General features: G+C 36.7%; 2 protein-coding genes across 3 annotated transcripts in view; one reads left to right on the top strand and one right to left on the bottom strand.

Annotated features, from left to right (window-relative positions):
- Positions 1-22,473, bottom strand: part of LOC134789749 (uncharacterized) — a 304,376-nt gene that overhangs the window by 149,252 nt on the left and 132,651 nt on the right. The window lies entirely within an intron of this gene.
- LOC134789475 (uncharacterized) lies at positions 11,626-21,392 on the top strand. 2 transcript variants are annotated; one of them, XM_063760053.1, is made up of 10 exons: positions 11,626-11,759; positions 12,132-12,244; positions 14,082-14,230; positions 16,523-16,599; positions 17,294-17,511; positions 17,913-18,092; positions 18,433-18,588; positions 19,423-19,595; positions 19,952-20,032; positions 21,214-21,392. In XM_063760053.1, the coding sequence occupies exons 1-10, from the start codon at positions 11,705-11,707 to the stop codon at positions 21,341-21,343; spliced, it is 1,332 nt and encodes a 443-aa protein (XP_063616123.1). In that variant the 5' UTR covers positions 11,626-11,704; the 3' UTR covers positions 21,344-21,392. The 2 variants fall into 2 exon arrangements, with proteins under 2 accessions (XP_063616123.1, XP_063616122.1); XM_063760052.1 differs by having other exon boundaries at positions 18,409-18,588.

Below are 22,473 nucleotides of genomic sequence, written 5' to 3'. Positions count from 1 at the left end.
TTTCAAAGCACGAGGGTTAAACAAAATTTAACAAAATGAGGGTTAAAAAAAGAAAATAACTCAAAATTTGCATTTGATTACTTTGCCTCACATGTGAATAAAATGCAACTTTGCTATCAGTTTTTGAAGTGCAAAGTAAGCCTTTCCGAGCTGGTGTGGTGAAAATATGTTTCTAAGTACCTTATCTAACTTTATTTATCTCACACTGGTATAAGTATTCTCTTTAGACTGCAAATTGACTAATGAAGGTAAGAGATTATCCGGAGAGCTTATGTATTTATATTTTGTATCATAACATATATTTAATGTAATTATTTCCTTTCTTTCTTGGGTGGAGACAAATAATCTATATAAACATTGGTTATTGTGAAGTTTCATAGCATAGTAAGTATAGGTCTACCACTTATGTCATATTGTTGGTTAGGAAGTTGCATGGTGATTTTCTAGCAGAAGACTGAGACAAGTTTTGAGACTGAAACTAGTATAAGCTACTTTATTTATCTTAAGTTAGGGTTATATAATATGAATATAAAAGTAAAATACAAAAAACACTTACAAAACAAAAAATACATATAAAAACCCTAACCTAGGGTGGCGCCGGCAGCGGGGCAAGGCCCAAGCTGCCGGTGGTCAGGGCTGCAGAGAGAGGAACTGGACTGTCTTGGGGTGAAGATAAATTATCTACGTAAACATGCATGGCCTATTGCTATTGCAAAGTGATGACATGAGGATGGTAAACTAAATAAAATAAATATAACATAAAGGGGTTTTTCTTGTGACTGTACTCATTGAGGTAGGTTAGGTTTTTTAGTGTTTAGGGAATTGTATAGACAAGTGAAAAATATGGGTGCATACATCTTACTCAAAAATATGTCCCTAAAGCTCTTTTATTAGCATATTAAGAACTTTGGAATATTCCTGAGTGAGATGTACACATACACACCCATATTTTTACACTATAGTACAGTCAATGTCAAAGATATGTTTACACTTTTGCACCTTGCTCTTTTGTAATACTTAAGGCAAAAAATGTAAACATATCTTTGACATCGACTGTACATATATCTACATGGCCTGGGTTACATAGGTACATAATTATGTTACAGTGTATTTTATTCATTTGATTTATATGTAACTTACAAGTCATATTCTATTTAATTTGTAAGTAAGTAAGTAGACATGCTTGTAGGTCAAACCTACCAACCTACTCAACTTATCTCATGTATATTCCATATTTCTAGAATAATTTAAGATATGAAATAAGATTGATACCTGCCTCCGCACTTCCGCAGTCAAACTATGTAGTTTTGTGGGCTTAATTGCTACATCTAACGGTTTATTGTTATTCTTATAAATAAATAAAATAATAAGATCATGACTATAAGTAAGTAGCTATTGTAAGATCTTAACCCTCTGGTATATTTTGCAATAGACTACAACCATTGTACACTGTAGATGTCTTTCATTTAGAAGCAGCACATGATTAAAACCCCACTACTTTTGTAATGAAATGATTTAGGTATTAGTAATATTGGGTAAAGTCTTAGTATGAAACAAGTTGTTTTAAAATTTTTGTTTCATGTATTCAGATGTACTTGCAGAGAGTATAGTTATTGTTTCATAGGCTTATGAATAACATATGTTGTAAAAGCAAATAAAACACAAATAAGTAGGTATGAACTGAAATATTATACTTAATCATTTTTGCATCACACATTTTTCTAACCTATTTGGCCGCACTAAGTCTGTAGTTGTCCCAATACTCTTCACACTGAAATACTTGATTTAATATTTCGCACCTTCTTGTTTTATGTACTTTTACTGTTCTGAATTAGGTAGTTCACTTTTGTTGCGGGTTCCGATTTTGAGAGGTCAACTTTGGACCCATCGTTCACGATTGCCCCAATATAGTTGTCATCTTGCTGTTTTCGATTAGTTCACCAGTGTTTCCAAAGGATATATCATTTGTATCTTGATTCCAATAAACAGAGAGCCAATTTTAATGACCATTCTGCAGACAAGTAAGTATTGTTCATTACATGCCCTTGGGTTACAATATCTTATGGGACGTATTTGTTAAGCTGCGATAGCATCAATCTGGTCTTATCTTCAACTGAAACTCATTCTGTTCGCGATTTAGACTTAAAAAAAGCACGTTTCTTTTAATATCTGAATAAATTAATGTACTTATTCATGAAACACAAGTCACACATTTTTGCGTTTAGAAACTTACATATTATTATAAAGCCGGTAATTCTATATACGCCACGCCTCTAGCCGCGTCATATTCGCGTCTAAACATCAAATGGATTGATCGCGCCCGTTCCGCGCCGCGCCGCGCCGCCGCCGCGCCGCTTCGCCTTCGCGTCAAATTCGCTCACCTAGGACACTTCTATATGCAACAACGGTTTGTTTTCTCCGTGCCGCGTCTCGCCGCGCCGCCGCCGCGCCGCGCCGCCCGACATTCGCGTGCAAATCGCGCCGCGCCGCGTTCGCAACGAGATCGCTTACGTAGGACACTTCTATGGGTATCAAAGGATTGATTTAGCCGCGCCGCGCCGCGCCGCGCCGCGTTCGCGCGTTGTTCGCCTACGTAAGACGTAGCGTTACATGTCCGGCTGAAATTTCAGCATTCATAATCAAATTAAATTTCCAATAAAAGAAAAAATACAGAAAAAATACAGAATCTTTACTAATTCATATCTAGTGAATCTCTGAATCATATCCCGAATCGCGCCATATTATGTACCTAAGTCGGTATATGGAATATTAGGTATGCATTATAATACTTTTTCATCTGGGCATATTGTCACTGTTGTCATAATGCTGTGACAAAAATTACTTAGACGTGTAATTTTCCATAAATACTACCTATTGTTCTTGTGTACCTACCTCTATATGTACTGTTCTTGGGTATATGACTGTGTACTCCGTTATACCACGTTATACCTACTTAAGTACACTTATCCCTCGCAGCGTGATTGCCAGACGCTGGCAATTAGCAGCAAGCCCTTTGTGCCGCGTCTGTGTTTGACAGGTCAAAGGCGATACTCGTCATTGAATAGGTACCTACTTTCACGAGTACAGCCGTAGACGGGAGGGAAACAAAACGTCTGATACATTGAAATTGAACCAAAGATGTTGGCAGAGAGGAAAATACGTACCCACTTATTATACTTTTATACGTTCACTGCGCGAGTCACATCATAATGTAAAAAAATATTCGACTTTCACAAAGTGAGTCCTTTAATATTAAACTAGTAGTTACGTGAGCTGTATGCTACAACTGAATAAATGTATCACTCCGCCATTTTTAAAAAATTTCAAAAACTGAATGGGCAACACATTTTACCCAAGCTGAAACTACCTCCACTAACGCTCGGTCAGTTTGCTCATTATTTTAACGAAACAGGAATTTATATCATATAAAATTAAAGTGGTTGTGAACTCGATGACTAAATTAACTATGTAGGTAATTAAGTGAACACGTTTTATTTCGCAAAGTCATCTTCATTAATCACATCCTGGACACAATCTTACCTATCTCATTTATAAATAAAGTATCCAATAATTTTTGACCAACATATCTACGCCAGTCAAGAATAGGGACTGTCGCACACCTATTCGCGTGCTATCTCAGGATACCGTCCAATAAACGCCAGAAAAAATGATACATGAGACCAATCTTTTGAATAGGAAACGAGTCTTAGATTAAAAAAGGTTGAACAAAAGACCGATGTTCAATAACCTTGGGTTTTAATCAGAGAAGTCTACGTTATTTCCGGTTATTGCTGAGACCCACCTGACTCTACTGATATCGACGTGCACTTTCGGACATTAGATTTCTTCATTTTTTTAAATTTCGTAGTGAACATAAAAATGTATAAAAAGACGAATAAGTAGGTATTTGAAATGAGAAACGTAATCTTAAAGTTGGAGGTACAGTTTTAAGTCAGAAGAACAATTCGAGCCTTAAAAATCCTATGTTAATCTGTTATTGATCACCACCAGGCTGTACCTACCTCATGAACCGTAATAGCTAGACAGTTGAAATTTTCACAATTTTCACAGATGATGTATTTCTGTTGCCACTATAACAACAAATACTAAAAACAGACATACAACTAACGTGATTTTTTTGCCGTTTTTTGCGTAATGGTATGGAACATTTCGTGGCCCTGGGCCGGTTTCTTAATTATGTAAAACTTTTCTGAGTGACGTTTCTTTAATATAAGTTTGCTAGTATTTAATTGCAGGCTACGAATTCTATAATATTGAAAGATTTTAGTATAGCCTACTAGCGGCGCCATTTCCTCTCCCCAAGGATACAAAATAACTAACATAATTATGTTTAAGGGTGTAAGCTTTCTTATGTGCCAAATTTAGGTAATTACTGTTAAAGAGAAAGACAGAGTACTTAGCTCTTCGTTATAATATTTATGGAAAATATTCTTATTTACGTCGTGACTGACCATATTGCCTACCATTAGTGTAAATAATTTTCACTAATGTATAGGTACATATTTACCTTGCTAAGAGTCCCGGGTAGGATACACAAACCCTAGGTACAAGTAAAAAACACAATAAAAGGTCCCAAACAAATAAAGGACAAGCAATTTCGAATCTCCAGCAGCACTTAAATTTTACGCATCAAGTTTAAGGAGTCCATTAAATTCCATTGTACCGCTATTCGTGTCCGAGAGTGTACACTTTAAGAATTTAAAGCTAAAATGTACTGAGTGAAAAACCGTCGTCGTCGTGCTAATGTGTACCTTATTCACTTATAATACAGTTTGAAATAAAGTTGATTAATTCTGAAGTAGATAATTTTTAACATTTGTAAGTGAAAATGACGAGGGTACAGTCAAGCTGACGTCTCCAGGCTCTATCTAGCTGGACCGTTCTTTGTGTGCTCTTTCAAAATGTTTGTCATTTCTCGGCTCCGATATTTCTGTTACGGTCACGTTGCGATGAGTTTTCTGTAGGCTTTTATCACGCTTAGTTTATAAAAATTCATGAAGAAAAAACATAAATGAACATTAATAACTAATTTAAATATCTGCTAATAACGTACGGCTCGATTCGGAAAATGAATTAGATTTCTACTAGACTTCAACAATTTACGATACGGATAATCTAAATATATAAACGTGAAAGACCTGACTGACTGACTGACTGACTGACTGACTTAAATCAACGCACAGCCCAAACCGCTGGGACTAGAAAGTCCAAATTTGGCAACTAGATTCCTTATAAGGTCTAAGTGTCCACTAAGAAAGGATTTTTCAATATTCATCCCCTAAAGGAGTGAAATGGGGGTCCAAAGTTTGTATGGGGAAACAAGATAAGTTAGACTATTTTATTCCAAATTTCACAGGAGTATTCTTAAAGATAAATAAGTAAACACGTGTTTCAGGTTTTTTGAAAATTGAACCCCTAAGAGGGGGAAAAGTCCCCAATAGGGTTGATATCTCAAAATATCAATATGGGTATCATTTTCATAGTATTTTGAGCCGCTAATAATAAAAACCGGACAAGCGCGAGTTAAACTCGCTTGGAGAGGGTTCCGTACGTCGCGATAAGGAATCTAAGTCTAAAAAAAATAATGTATTTATTAACCATTAAGACTAATAGTTACTATACCTGTATTGTAATAATTATTAATTTAATTTAAGATTTTTATAATGAAATTTTGTTGTTTTAAATAAATGGTTAGTTCTGAACTTGTCAAAGGGCCCTTCAGGTCTTCTTGCAGAATAATTTATGTACATTAGAATTTTGAATTTTTAATAATGAATACAAAAAAATATATATTTTAACTAAGTTAGAGTCTGTTTGGAAAGAGAAGAATAGTGGAATGTATTGAGCCCCATACATACCACGACTCTTCTCTTTTCGCACAGACTCTACAAAGGTTTTTTAAACCTAACCCATATTTGATTATGGTAACTGAAAAAAGTATGTATAGTGCCGGATTGTAGTGGGAAATTACTAAATATGTTATCTATTGTGGTATTCTGCCTTGTAGTGTATTCTTTAATTTGTGGGCTAAAACCGAGCGATAAAGGGTATTGTGATATTTCATTTTTTGTCTTATCCCGAAAATTAATATTGAAATGTCCCGCTATAATAATCTCTGCGGCACTCAGATTAGTGACGTCGGGCTGCGCCCGCCGTTCAGATAGCCCCGCATGCGCGCCCGCGCTGGGTGCCTGCGGCACCCAGAGTAGTGACGTCGGGCTGCGCCCTCCGTTCAGATCGCCCCGCATGCGCGCCCGCGCTGGGTGCCTGCGGCACCCAGAGTAGTGACGTCGGGCTGCGCCCTGCGTTCAGATCGCCCCGCGTGCGCGCCTGCGCTGGGTGCCTGCGGCACCCAGAGTAGTGACGTCGGGCTGCGCCCTCCGTTCAGATCGTCCCGCATGCGCACCCGCGCTGGGTGCCTGCGGCACCCAGAGTAGTGACGTCGGGCTGCGCCCTCCGTTCAGATCGCCCCGCATAGAGTAGTGACGTCGGGCTCCGCCCGCCGTTCAGATCGCCCCGCATCCAGATTCCGTGCGATCGAGACGCGCGGCGACTGATTTTGTGACACTGACATTGATATTAAGTTAAACATAGTGCCTATATTCTTTTTGCGTTGGTTAGGCGTAGGTATCTCTGTTATTTCAAGATAACAGATATACGTCTGACACAGCAGTTCGGCCTTCTCATTTAGCTACTTAAACCAATTATTTGTTATATGTTTGAGCACTAACCTCCTGCAGCTCATCATTCGACCTTGCGTGGAGGTGCACCTCTCTCGGATGCTTCAGGCCTTCGGCCCCACGCAAAGCTTGGCCCTCGACCTTTGCACTAGCTGTCCACACCACGTTTCACGTAAACAATTGCGGTTGTGACTTGTGGCCCTGATACAGCCTACCCGCAATTTCTGTTCTTAAGTCCGACTCACGCTTGACTGCAGACTTCTTATAGGTTTTACACTATAACTTGTACACTATAACTGTTCTCTGTTTGAGCACTAACCTCCCGCAACTCAGCCTTCGGCCGCGCGTTTCAATGAGCCTCAGCGGGACGCTTCGGGCCTTCGGCCCTACGCGTAGCTCGGCCTTCGGCCTTCGCAATAGCTGTCCACACCACGTTTCACGTAAACCATAACGGCTGTATCCCTAAAACAGCCCAACCGCGTTTTTTTTCTTAAGTCCGACTCACGCTTGACTGTAGATTTCTAATAGGTTTTCCTGTCATCTAGAGGTGAAGAACTATTATGAGTATTTTTTTTTAAATTTTTGACCTCGTGGTATCGGAGTTAAGGAGGGGGGGAATGGTCATGTTTTGCCTATATTCTTAAATACTTCTAAATTATTTATTATAAAATTATAAAAAAAATATATTTGAGATCCTTAAAATAAGCCCTTTCATTTAATATGTAACACGATATGGTTTGCAAAACTTTGTTTTTTAATTTTCTTATTTTGCCCCCAAAAGTGCCCCCTATATTTAAAATTCATTTGTTTTCATTACATGTCCGTCTTTGGGTCACAGACTTGCATATGTGTACCAAATTTCAACTTAATTGGTCCAGTAGTTTTGGAGAAAATAGGCTGTGACAGACGGACAGACGGACAGACAGACGCACGAGTGATCCTATAAGGGTTCCGTTTTTTCCTTTTGAGGTACGGAACCCTAAAAATGGCATCAAAATTAAAATTAACGTAACCGAAGTGAACAATCATCCCCCTGGTGGGGGTGCAATGGGGTTGAAATTTCAAAATATCAATATGGGTATCGTTTCCATGGTTTTGTGGGACGCTAATTACAAAAATTACAAAAATGGGATCAAAATTAAAATATAACGTAGCCGACGTGAACTATGGCCCCTGGTGGGGAATGCTCATTACGAAGATAGCATAGACGGTTGTAACATACACGCTGATTTACAGCCACACGTGATCCAGGCTTTTGAGAATGCAATCCCTTAAAGTAAATTTTTTGAGCTACAAAATTATAAGATTACAAATACCTTCTCTTAAATATATAATCTAAATATATAAACGTGAAAGACCTGACTGACTGACTGACTGACTTAAATCAATGCACAGCCCAAACCGCTGGGACTAGAAAGTCCAAATTTGGCAACTAGATTCCTTATAAGGTCTAGGTGTCCACTAAGAAAGGATTTTTCAATATTCATCCCCTAAAGGATTGAAATGGGGGTCCAAAGTTTGTATGGGGAAACAAGATAAGTTAGGGGAAAGCTAATTACGAAGATAGCATAGACGGTTGTAACATACACGCTGATTTACAGCCACACGTGATCCAGACTTTTGAGAATTCAATCCCTTAAAGTAAATTTTTGAGCTACAAAATTATAAGATTACAAATACCTTCTAATAATTGAACAGTACACAAACATCGTTTTTAAAATAATTATCATCTTAAACGGTTTGTTTACATTCAAAATACCTAAAACCATTAAAGTACATAGATTATTAAAAAAACTCTCCTGCGCGTGCGAAGCCGCGGGCAAAAGCTAGTTTAAAGATATTTGTAAGATAGATATATCAAATTTGACGTTTCCGCGATTCTGGAGGTCCTCTTGAACAATTTCGACAAGTTATGACTTAGATATCCAAGTCACATCTAGTCGATGTCTAATGTAGATCTAGTTGATCTCTAAATCGTCTCAAGATCTTGTGATTATCTCGAAATCCGAATAGGCCTGTTAAGGCCGAGTAGGTTCGAGTTCTTCTCTCACTCTCACTGAGCGTAAGCGTGATACGCGTTGAAAGGTAAATTAAATAAATATTAGGGGACATCTCACACAGATCAACCAAGCCCCAAACTAAGCAAAGCTTGTACTATGGGTGCTAGGCGACGATATACATACTTATATGAGACTTATATAGATAAATACACACTTATATACCTATATAGAAAACACCCACGACTCAGGAACAAATATTAGTGTTCATCACACAAATAAATGCCCTTACTGGGATTCGAACAGGGTCACTATACCCACTAGGCCAGACCGGTCGTCGAAATGTAGGTAACTAATTAATGTAGGTACCGAACTTTAAATTTATTCAAGGAAGTTAGCAATTTTCAGTGCTCCAGCAATAGTTTGCACCGTAATGTAATTTTTTGACTTTCTTACAATTGACAGATATTCTAATAAATAATAAAATTAAACTAGATGAGTGAAAACCTGTGTCCGATGTCGAGTGACCCTGAGGTGGGTCGCCGAGAGGGGTCTTGTTATTCGCAACCCTTTTTAGGGTTGATTTTTCAAGTCCTAATTGAATTGGATGTTGCCTGATTTTATTTGCACATAAAATAGAACTTGAAAAATAAAATGCTTGATAATAGAAAAAATGATAAAAAGAAAAATTGAGAAAAGTAAAGTCAATTTATGTGCGTCTAAGCTAGTTATTGCATTATTATTTACACATACAATCAAAATTAAAATCTGACGGTAATAAAATGATCAAATTTCTTTAAGTTTGATTAACTAAATTTTTACTCTATCCACGAGATAAATATGAAAAAATATTGCAGATTATGTGTCCTTAGTTTCATGAATATCATAATTTGAATGCCGTTGCGGTGAATATATACAATCATAATAATATATACACCGTGTTTCTATTGAATTCCGTTAACTTTGGGGTATAGTTAGTACGTTTATAAGAACTAAATGGCATAGTTAATTTAAAAAAAAAAATATTTTTGTTTTCTTTTTTGTTTTTTTTTTTATTTAAAAAGTAATTAAATGTAGCATATAGCGTTGTTGTAACACGGGCATTACATTTAACTCAACCAAACAATTGAAATCTGTGACATATCAATGTCATTTCGTACATCAATCGACCGAGATTGTACTTAAGTTTAGTAGCAAATGTGTGAACTCATTCTAAACACTAATCAATATGTAAGCCGGCCCTAAGGCAAGTGTACACGCTTGTAGAGGCCTTATAGGAAAAAAATAAATTATGGATTATCTCCGAAATGGACTTAATTAGAACATCGGTGTCTTTGAGAAAGTTACTTGATTTAAGCTCAGGAATGCACCCTTGAAATTAACGGAAATCAAAAAAAACACGGTGTATATACTTTCTGAAATAACCATTTATCTTACATGTATTTAGGTATATATATCTACGGTTTCTGGTAGGTATAGGTCATATCTACTCATTTCGCAAACACAGAATCTAAGAATAGGTACAAGGTTAACCACTTTTGTTTTTGTAAATATAAAAATATTAAAAATTAATAAAACATCATCACTAGGTACAACAACGTCCCCCGCCGCGTCTGTCTGTTTGTGTGTTTGTTTGTTTGTTCGCGATAAACTCAATAACTACAAAACGGATTTTCATGCGGTTTTCATCTATCAATAGAGTGATTCTTGAGAAAGGTTTAGGTGTATAATTTGCGAAGAGTGCGAAGCCGGGGCAGGTCGCTAGTAATATATAGGTAGGTATTGTAAGTAAATAAAAGTAAAATAAATAGGTACCTAATGTTACTATTCGGTAAACACACTCGTATCGTGCCACAAGAGGCGTCGCTGCAATTTTTCCGGGCCGAGCATCCTGAGTGCCCGAAGGCTTGGAGGGGCCTTGAAGCCCTCATTACCTCCGGGTACACGAGAGGGTTGATATTGTATGTTGTTTGGTAACATGATAACGATGTTGCAAACCGGTCAAACACACACAATAAAGGATCTTATACCTCCATTTTTTTGCCATTTGTGCGTCCACCTTCATAGCATACGAAAAAACCTCAGTCTTTATTATAGCGCATCTAAAATTATACTTATGCTAAATTTATAAAATTGTTTTCTATTAAAATAAGACACTCATGATAAATAGTAGGTATATACATAGGTAAGACCGCCGTTTGTATTTATTTACATTGTAAATCTGTTATTGTATTTTTCTTTGTGGTGCAATAAAGTGTATTTACTTACTTATTTATGACAAAACCTAATTGACAATGTATAGTGTTGTCACCATCAGATATATAGGAGCGGCCGAGGTGCTCAAAAATATCTAAACAAGCACTCTAATGCCTTGACATAGAGACGTATTCAGATATTTGTGAGCAACTTGACCGCTCCGATATATCTGATGGCGACTGTACAAAGTTCCGTACGGGAGTCCTTCTGAATCCCTAACAACGTTTGTCCTAAAGTCACTTGCCCTAACTGGTTTGTCCTAATGGGCACATGCCCTAACGATCAATTGTAATGGTTCTGAAAAATGGTTCGGTTAGAACTTACTGCCACAAAAGTGGATTAGGTTAGGTTAGAACAGCGACCCTCGCAAAAATTATGCTTAATAACATTAGGATAAGTACATTTAATCAATTGTTCTTTTCTTTTGTATCTTTTTACTGAGGTGTGCCAATAAAGAGTATTCTATCTATCTATATATAAGTAATCAATAATAGGGAAACCAAAATAAGGGTATGCGAGTGTTAGGACAACTGATCATTATGACAAACAATATTAGGGAATGCAAAGATAGGAGAAAATACTTTAGGGATTCAGATATAGATCCATTCCGTACACACTGATATTAACTTCGGTCAGTTTAGCTCTAGGCAAATAATTATACAGCAACCAATCAGAAATATAGGCATGCATGAAATTGGATTCTGAGTCAACTGATTATATTAAATAGGGTACAACCGGTATTAACCTATCATGACGATGTTGAGTATATATTTACTGGTTTTGGGTCTTGGTAAATCTAACTCAGGTTAGTAAAATATCTTACCATAATATATAGGTATATAGGGTGAATCGTCTATTACTTGCCACTTTCCAATAACTAGACACGTTATACTAAAAAAATATTCCAGATACAATAGCCAGTTATTTAATTGGAAGTTGGCCAGTAATAGACGTTTTACGCTAATTGTAACTACTTAGCCAAAAATATTTGTCCTGATATTATGATCATAATTGAATATTATACACAGACATATAATAGAACGGCTTGTGGAAAAAAATATACGTTTTAAAGTTTAAGATTAGACACTTTTTGAATCACTGGTTACGCTCGTGGTTAAATTTTGGGATCTTTCGCTTGCTCGGATATCAATATTAGCAAATAACTTTGTCCTAACAGGTACAGTTCCTTCACCAGCTTCTGCCGCAAACGCTTCATCAGAACAAGGAGAAGAAGGGGAGACCAGACGAATCATGAATGGACATGAGGTTTTTGACACCAGACGATACATGGTAAAGTATAAGATGGGAACACCCAAATATTCCGAAATATGTTTTTCCGATTTTCATAACCTCGATTTTCATAATCACGATTTTTTATACGTCCGAAATATCGAAATTACGACTTTGAAACCCACGAAAGAAGAAAATCGCGACTGCGCTATTTCCGAATACTTAAAATCCGATTGTCATATGAACGAAAGCTTAAAGTACCGATTTAAAAAAAACCGAAAATATTTTTTCCGAATTTGTCTATTCCGAAAAATCATTGACCGATCGGAAATAAAATTATTCGGTATTCAGAAATTCGATCTTTTGTAAACTCGGAATAATGAAAGTCGTCATTTTCAAAAGGGAAGTAATTAAACGGTCAGCCGTATTTAAAATTGATCTGCAATAAAAAATTGCATTTAAATCATTTGGACATGCTGGATCTGAAGTGGGTTAGGTTAGACCTGCATTATATTATCAAACTGCACAACGGGACTTAATCGCGTATTTAAGTTTTAAGATTTACCTCCGACGTTTCGAGGACGGCGTTGTCCCCGTGGTCTCGGAGAAGACTGTCTTCTCCAGTCTTCTCCGAGACCACGGGGACAACGCCGTCCTCGAAACGTCGGAGGTAAATCTTAAAACTTAAATACGCGATTAAGTCCCGTTGTGCAGTTTGATAATGGGTTAGGTTAGGTTAAAACTGCGACCTTTACAGAAACAAACTGCTACTAGAAAATTGGGTTAGGTTAGGTTAGAACTGCGACCTTCACAGAAACCAACTGCTATTAGAAAAGTGGGTTAGGTTAGGTTAGAACTGCGACCTTCACAGAAACCAACTGCTACTAGAAAAGTGGGTTAGGTTAGGTTAGAACTGCGACCTTTACAGAAACCAACTGCTACTAGAAAAGTGGGTTAGGTTAGATTAAAACTGCGACCTTTACAGAAACAAACTGCTACTAGAAAATTGGGTTAGGTTAGGTTAGAACTGCGACCCCTACAGTAAATAACTATTTTTAGAAAAGTATGTTTAGGTTACGTTAGAACTGCTACCCCCCGTAGAAACGTAGGTACCTTTATTTATTAACAACAAATTCGGAAATTCGTTATTCGGAATTTAAAAAATAGGCATATTTAAAATAGGAATCACGTCAAATCGGAATTCAAATTTTCGGAATAATGACAATTCGGAATTCGTGATTTCAAAAATCGTAAATGTTAAATTCGGTGTTTCTCACTATCGGAATTGTTATATTTGGAATTATGTGGTTCGGAATTTAAAAAAATCGTCGGATTTGCTATTCGGAAATATAAAACTTCGTGATTTTCATCGTTCGGTAATTACGACAATCGGAATTTTGATGGGTCGAGCATTTAAAAATCGGAATAATAAAATTCGATATTCTAAAATTCCGCATAAAATATTTCGGAATTATGTAGTGTACCCGTATAAGATATGTACTTACTTAATTAATGAAAATATTTATTTATTTTCAGGCAACTATTGGCCCATAGATACCTTAAAACTAGCATACATATTATTATAAAATATATCTTAAAACTAAAGCCACACAATTATGGTTGCGATGCAGTTCGCAACCCCGTCGTGTCAGGGAGCCGGCCGCGGTACCGCCGGAACTTGACACTCTTCGGCCAAAACTCCTCCTTGGTGAAGGTCGCTAGATGTTCAGTCGGAACGCTCAGCACAAACGACTAAGGGTGGCGGGGAAGGTGCGGGCGCCGTACGCCTGCCGCCCGCACCTTCCCCGCCACCCTTAGTAGTCCTACCCCGTCGCCCCCGTACCGCGCAGACGAGGACTCATTTAAGCGGTGGGTCTATAACTCTAATGTTCCTTAGGTGTGGTTGCGGCCAACAAGTACCCACACGGACATGGTGGACAAAAACTGGCTATGCGGTGGCGTTATCGTTGATGAAAATTATATACTCACTTCCGCTGCGTGCATAGAAGACGTCAAGTACTTTTACGTGATTTCTGGGACCCACAAGTACGTGATTTCTCATTGCATGTCTCAATAAAATAAACAAAAATCAAACTTAGAACTTAACTATAGGGTATTTGACTGTATTTAAATTAAATTATTTTACACCGTGCAAGAAATAAAGCACCAGAATTTTAATAGAGAAGCGTAAACAGCAATTATTTTTAGACACAATTTCTATTTTAAAACCCATATAAAACTATAAAGAGTAGGTAATTTGATCGTGACGTCACATGCTAGTGTTTCATATAAATCCCATAGTAACAAATCGTTTTAACATTTTGAAAAAAGAAACTGATTTGACTAGTAGTCAAATACCCCATTCTACGAAAGACAATCGCTTGCGCGTTCTATTTCGACGCCACCGCCATCTAGTGAATGGTTTGCATACTGTACATCGTTACAGGAGGTCTTTGGAGGTTTATTGTATAAATACTGGAAGGCACTTTAGTTTGTCAACATCTTGTTTATTTATTTAATTATATTCACAACATATGACTTATCATTACGGCTGATGGAAGTAGAGTGATTTGACATTCTCAAGTTTGACTTTAAACATCATTCAAACTTGAGCTTCTATATCCAAATTAAATGTGTCAAGCCAGTGTCGATTGTATATACATACTCTTTATACCAACACATACTAATGTCTAATACATGCCATGAAACTGTAAAAGACTAACGCTTGCGCGATCTATCTCGACGCTAGCCCCATCTAGCGAGCAATTGGGTAAACTTTCCGTATTGAAAGTGGTGTTGTGTTACAGTATGTTTTGAATGTTATAATATGATATGATAAATAATATGATATGATAAACATTATCAGCATCATCATACATATGCTAACTCGGATCATGAGTACTTAAGTCATGGAACAATAAATATTTTTACAGTACATAATTATGGTCCTATTTTTGTGCACTAGTGCGTAAAATAGCACTTTTCGTGCGTATGTCAAAAGTTTAAAGGGCCATATGTACTGTAAAACGTTGTACGATACACGTGCGAATAGGTATTTCGCAACTAGTGTCGATTTAAAATACTCCCTTCGGTCGTGTTTTAATTTATCGCCACTCGTTTCGAATTTCCTCTTTTCCGCACTTGTATCGTAAATAACTATTATTATTATAAAAGGCGTCTTTATAGTAATGAAGGATTTTCAGTGAGCCCACGTATATATATCGACATCTTATAGGTACCTAGTATATTATAGTATACTTAGTAGGGTGTTGCTTATTTCGTCGAGGTTAAAATTTTCTATGTCTCACCCGTTTAATTTATTCTATTTGACTAAAAAACAAATGTGGATATTTTTCAGAATTTTCAATTACGTTTTAGGGGTTGCTACCGAATTTTGAAAATTTGGACTCTCCATACAAGATTTTTTTTTAGTTTTTTTTTCTCTCGTTTTGTTTAATGAGACAACGGGTCAGGGTGTATTAATCTGCAGTTTATTATAAAATAATACCACTATTTTTTTAAAGCTTATTATGCGTGTTTTAGGCGTTCTAAATATTGATTCAGCAGTGCCCACTCCTAAAACAGGAATAAAAATTATTTAAAAATATATATTAACTATACCTAGTATTGAATTACCTACATATAAATAGATTCCATATACTTTTACTCACTGTCTCACTAAAAAAAAAAACGAAAAATTAAAAAAAAATCATCATGTATGAAGGATCCAAAAATTTTTAAATTCGGTAGCGACCCCTATAACGAAATTAAAAATTCTGAAATGAATCCACATTTGTTTTTTAGTGAAAGAGAACAATTTAAGGGGGTGAGACATAGAAAATTTCAATTTCGACGAAATAAGCAAACATCCTAATACTTAGTATAGTATAGTTAAGTATAGTATAGTATATCGATACCAAATCGTTCAATTAACTTTCGGCCTAGGCATCAAATTAGATGACGGCGCTTAATAAATAATAATAAATAATAAATAAATATTATAGGACATTTTTACACAAATTGCCCTAAGTCCCACGGTAAGCTCAAGAAGGCTTGTGTTGTGGGTACTCAGACAACGATATATATAATATATAAATACTTACATATGTATATAGAAAACAACCACGACTCGGGAACAAATATCTGTATCATCATACAAATAAATGCCCTTACCAGGATTCGAACCCGGGACCATCGGCTTCATAGGCAGGGTCACTACCCTTTAGGCCAGAATGGTCGTCAATGAACGGCCTAGGCGTCTATTTAGCTGGCTAATATAACCAAATGGCGGCGACATATATATATTATACGTATCACATCTTCACTCTTGGTTATCAGGTGGTTACCAGTATCACAGACAAATGAGTGTATCAAAAACGGTGCCTTACGTGCCATTTGGAAATGTGTCCATAGAAGTAAGTAACGCAGTTTTATTGTTTCCTCATCACAGCACTACCAAATAATTACAAAACCATAATAAAATCTCATTATGAACTCAAAACAAAAACGGCCGTTTTAACTTTGGACGCATAGACTGACGAATCTAGCAACTTAAAAACTAGTTTGATGTATTCAAAAGGTACTTAAATACAATATACAGTACATTAGCAGCCCCCTTTTTAAAATATCTTTCGTTAAATTTAAATAATAACGATTATTTGGCTGTGGGCCTGTGGCGCTAGTGTGCACGTTGATGGGGTCTTAAATATCAGTCTTCTATTCATCATATAAACATGGAGGATGCAGTTTATTTTTAGTATAACTAGCTTCATTCAATGTAGGTACTGCTGCTTGTAAATATTTGTTGTCTCGAGTCAATATAAATACTTAGGAATGTATTTATGAAATATTATCATAAATATATGATGAGTCTAGTGGATATGTCAACCTAAAATCCGACATTGAATTTATTCAAAATGTAACATAACAATCCAAACGACATAGGTAACGATAAACTTAGGTGATAAAATCATTTAGGCTATGCTCCATATCGGCAAAATTCATCTGTTCATCCTCTAGTACATAATGTACACATAGCCCACATAGGTAACTCTTTACTTTAAGAACGCATGCCATTAACTTTTGTTTGTAATTTCTCCATTTCCTCAGCATATCGTTTCGATGGAAACGTGTTTAACAACATACGTTGGATGGTGAACGACATAGCAGTTGTCATGACCGAAAGCGCAATTTCCTTCACCAGACGTGTAAAAGGCTGCGATTTCATTCCACGCAAGATCAAATACAATAACATCTCTAAACATTATGAGGAAGCTGGAACCGAGGGATTCATCGCTGGATGGGGTTCTAACGATAAATATACTGATGTAAGTGCCGTCATAGAATGCATAAAACAACTTTTAACCTACGACAAATGTATATGTATTTAGACTTTTCTAACTGTGTCCCTTGTAAGACCTCATAAGAGCTACCCCTCGGGGGTTAGAGGTGGCAAGATATTGGCAAAATATTATCTAGTTATGATCCCTTCACACGATAAGAAGAAGAAGTAAGACGGTGGTTTGAATTTAATGTTCACTCGGGGTCAAGATAAATTTTTTGATAGAAAACTCCAATTGAAACATAACCGCCATTTTCTAAATTTTATTAAGAACATATTTTAAATTATACTAATATGCAACAAACTTAAACTGATTCTACACTAGGTTTTCAAATTGTCACTTTACTGTGTCCACGATAGGAAACCAATTTTGAAATGTTCATTCAGGCAGCAGACATGATAGCCCGAACCAGCGTTAACTCCCCCCTGATGATGGAAGCGGAGATCATCATAATCACCAAAGACAGCTGCAAACATCGCTGGTTGCCGCGCTACCACTCAATCATCGACAAGTACATGTTCTGCGGAAAGGTGTCCCGAGGCGGCAAAATGAGCGAACCTTGTGTTGTATGACCATGAATTTAAATCTCCCTTTTTCTCCCTTATGTCTCCACTCTCCTCTTGTCTTCTCTCTGGTTTCTCATTTCCCGGAACTTATGCTCACCAAGGGATATTATGAAAGGCAAATATAATTATGTTAGGTACTTGTATTTGACTCTTCCCTCTCCTTTTCATATTAACCCTAAAATCTTATTATAAACACTAGGTATCATACCTTGATTATCAGGAAAAAAAATACATCATCGTTGTTTATGATGCTGAAACTTTTATTATTGTTTATTTTGTATCTTGCTGGTCATTTGTCATTATTAAATCTGCACAGCATAATCAAGTAGAGTGCAGACAGTTGGTGTTCTCAGAGGAGGAGGGACCTCGAGTCAGGAGGTTCGAGGGGAATCCCGACAAGCTCCTTCTACACTCCGCAGCGGAAGTCAAGAAGAGGGAGAAGACTAAAAAAATGACGAGACGTATGACGCGGAAAATATATGGAGGGTTTTGCGAGGTATGGCGAGGCTTTATACAACATGAAACATTTTTCACCCGAAATATCACATAATTTCCAAGTCAGGTCAAATACCGCACTTTTAGTTTGAGAAGGCCAATCGCGATGGTTTACGCCATACGTTAATAATAAAATATTATCATGTTATTATTATCATAAATAGTAATCGTTTGGGCTTTCACTACTCTCAATTTTTAAAACTATGATTCTATGGCATTTATCTTTACATTTAATTGGGCCCTACAAAATCGAACCCAAGGTCGCGGCAAACCTCGAGGGCGTTGCCGAGATGACCTCGACGCCTTTGACAGAAACTGGTGGGAGATGGGTCAAGACCGGGATACGTGGAAAAGCAGGAGGGAGGCCTTTGCCCAGCACTCTAGGCCAGTGTTGGCCGAAAGTTAATGCAAATTGAAAATGCTGGCCATTAACCATTATAAATTGAATCGTAAACTGTAATCGTCCGTTACGGTTTAAGGTTCAATTTATAATGGTTAATGGCCAACATTTTCAATTCGCATTAACTTTCGGCCGACACTGCTCTAGGCTTAGGTATATAAATAGAAATAAATAAACTTAGAGTTTCCGCGGAAGACCAACTGAGTGGAAACATTTTCAGTGTGACACTTTAAAATGTTAAATTTTATTCTATTACATTGCCGTTTCCATAAGTGGAGCGTGTTACAACCGTTTTAGTAACGAAACTTGCTACTACGAGTAATATCCCCTGGCTGACGGAACAGAACAACAAAAAGAAAAAATTGATCCACCCCTTTTCATTATTGCACGACAGTACCAATTTCCATTCGAAGTAATTTTTTTTTAACTTTTCAGAATGACCACGGTGGCCCGTTAGTGGTCGGGCATGGATCAGATGCCATAGTGATTGGCATCATGTCTTCGTACAGGGTTCAAGATAACTCAAAACAATGCTTTGGTCCGTACCTTTATACCAGTGTTTACAATAACAGACATCTTATTCATTGTGCCATCTACAAAACAGAAGGGTATGTAGTAGTAGTAGTAAACACTTTATTGCACAAAACAAGTACATAACAGAGAATACAGTAAATGCGTGTATTCATGTTACTTGTACAAAATTTTACATTTCACTTAAATAAAGAAAATACAAGATAACTGATACTACTGATAACTGGGAGCTTACTGAATGCCATCAAAATCCGTCTCCAGGTATCTCGCTCGCAATTAATTGTGTGTAAATTAGAATGGCTTTCTGAATTAACCACATCACAATGAGCTCGTCGATCAAAAAGAAAAACTGAGTTTCCTGTACCCATTTACTAGATATATGTATAATGGAATCAGTATGTCATAGATACCTGTATAATTCACATTTTTACAGAGACGACTGTCCGAATGTGTTAAGAGATCAGTCTAGCGTGCTAGAAGAGGAAACGTATGACTGGGGGAACATTACACTCAGGTACTTCTTTAGCTATTTTTATTTAATGAATTCGTATAAACACAATAATATTAAAAACAAATTTGGTTGGGGCCTAGAGAGTTATTATTCAGTAAGATAAGTAAGTATAATTAACAGGTACATTAGAGGTATAATTTCATCATTTTCGTTTCGATGATAATATTGAAATATCTGGGTGGATGGATCAACTTCTCCTTAAAATAGGATAATATTCAATCAATTTTAGTCAATTTGTATAACAATGTCTAATATTTATTTATTTTTATTTTATTTACTTATTTATTTTTATTTATTATTTTTACTAACCATATATTAATGATGGGACATGTCGAAGTTGCACTATAAACGTCACATTTTTGAAGCTTACAGCAAAGATAATAGATAGTATAGAAGGTTACTGTCATAGTAAATTTTGTAGTCACAGTAAATTTACTGCCATCTATTGACACATCGCTTAAACTAAAATTAAAAATGCGAATATATGATTTTTTATATTTATTGATTATTTTTATATGCCTTTGACCCGTGTTCTTTCACTAATTTTGTGTTAAAATTGTTAAATATCAAACGGTGTCGTCAACGCCATCTATTCGAGAATGACTTTTTCTTGATTTCTGGGGCACGTATTTTCCTTAGACATTACCTATCTTATACCACAGAATAAATAATAGTACTAGGTACAGAAGACTCACTCTCTAACAAAACGCGTCTGTGACGATCAGCACAGATATGGCCGCTAGGTGGCGACAGCGCCACGCGCGCTTATGGCTTTCCCCAAAATTGGGGCGGAACGGATGTACTTTTAGCTAATACCTGTAGCAAAGCGACGAAATCGCGGAGTGAGCCACGCCTGCTATATACGGAGTTACATATTATATATCTTTGCTTACGGTGTCACTGCCACACTCTGACACTTACTGCAAATTTGGACACACGCACGCACGCGCGCAATGCACAGCGTGTGTGTGTGTGTGTGTGCACGCGCGACAACACGCGCGATAAATTGCTAATTCCAGAACCTCTGGCTGATATTAAGACCCAAGCAAGCAAGAATAAGGCACGACCATTTGTCACACCAATGTGACGAAAATAGTACTGAAACGTCACATATGTTTTTAAAGTTTGTAATTAAAGAGCCGGACCGTTTGCGGAGCGAATTTTACCTGAATGTGATTTTGCAGGGCTAGAACGGTATACGAAGACGAAGACCAACCAGCACTTCGCAGTAGCAACGATACCATGGACCCGTTAGCCGAGGGCACGACACTCGGAAATACAGAAACCTTGCCGAGCGACACAAAAATAACATAAGTAAAATCGTGTATTTAAATTAACAGCAATAAAAAAAAATTTTTTTGGCTCTAAATGTTCAAACACTAAACCGGAAGGTATGGTTCCATCTTTTAGAGTGATGGCGCCGTACCTTTGTCCTAGTCTTGAGTATAGTTCGTTTTCTTTTAGCATTAGAAATAAGGTAAACAATCTTGATGTGTCTTTTAAATGAAAAACACATTTTAAAAATACGTCACGGCAAATATGTAACAATTATGAATCTAATAGGATCATTTATATTCTGCTGCTTTCACAAGTAATAATTTTTGATTTTTAAAAAGCGTTTTTCAATTAAAAGACATGTCAAGATCGCTTACCTTTTTTCAAGATCTTTCTAATGCTATAAAAAACGAAACGAACCGATGGCGATACATTTTGATATTTAACAAATTAAACACATATCTGTGAAAGAATAAGGATCAAAGTCAAATGGCGTTCTAAAAATTTTAAACATCTGTCGAAAGATGGTAGTAAATTCAGGGTCACGACCTACATAATTTACTTTGACGATCCGCCTCTATTTCAAAATCTCTTTCTTATTGCTATTAGTAGCGCTCTCTATTAGCGAATAGCAGAACTTAAACAGGAGAAGCTAAACCAGCGATACGCCAGCGACACCTGTGAGATATTTAAAGAAACGTTAAGTTTCCTAGTAAAAATTCTATAGAACGAAAACTAGGGTGAGTGAATTTTACTTAGTTTAGCTATTCCACGGGAGATGGCGCTTAAATCAAATTATATTACGTATCCAAAAAAGGGACAAACGTATTTATAAATATTTAATATAATAAGCAGTTGCCTGTCAGTTCGTCCATCCGTCCGTCCGTCCACCGGCTTTACTTCAACAACCGTAATACCGACAGTTAAAACTTTCACAGATGTCGCTTTTTTCATCATAATATTCATAATGTTTGAATTAAGAATATAATAAATAATTATTTAGTATAATATATATAATCTCGGTACGACACAGTACAGTCACCTGCAATAATATGTCACACAACGAAGGCTGCAAAAATATCCGACACGATCTTATTTGTAGAGCCGTAGAGCGTGTCACATATTTTTGCGGCCTTCGAAGAGTAACATATTATTGCAAGTGACTGCTA

The sequence above is a fragment of the Cydia splendana genome, chromosome 4 (genome assembly GCF_910591565.1).
Source record: "Cydia splendana chromosome 4, ilCydSple1.2, whole genome shotgun sequence".
NCBI lineage: Eukaryota > Metazoa > Arthropoda > Insecta > Lepidoptera > Tortricidae > Cydia > Cydia splendana.
This window is presented reverse-complemented; position numbering and strand designations above follow the sequence as displayed.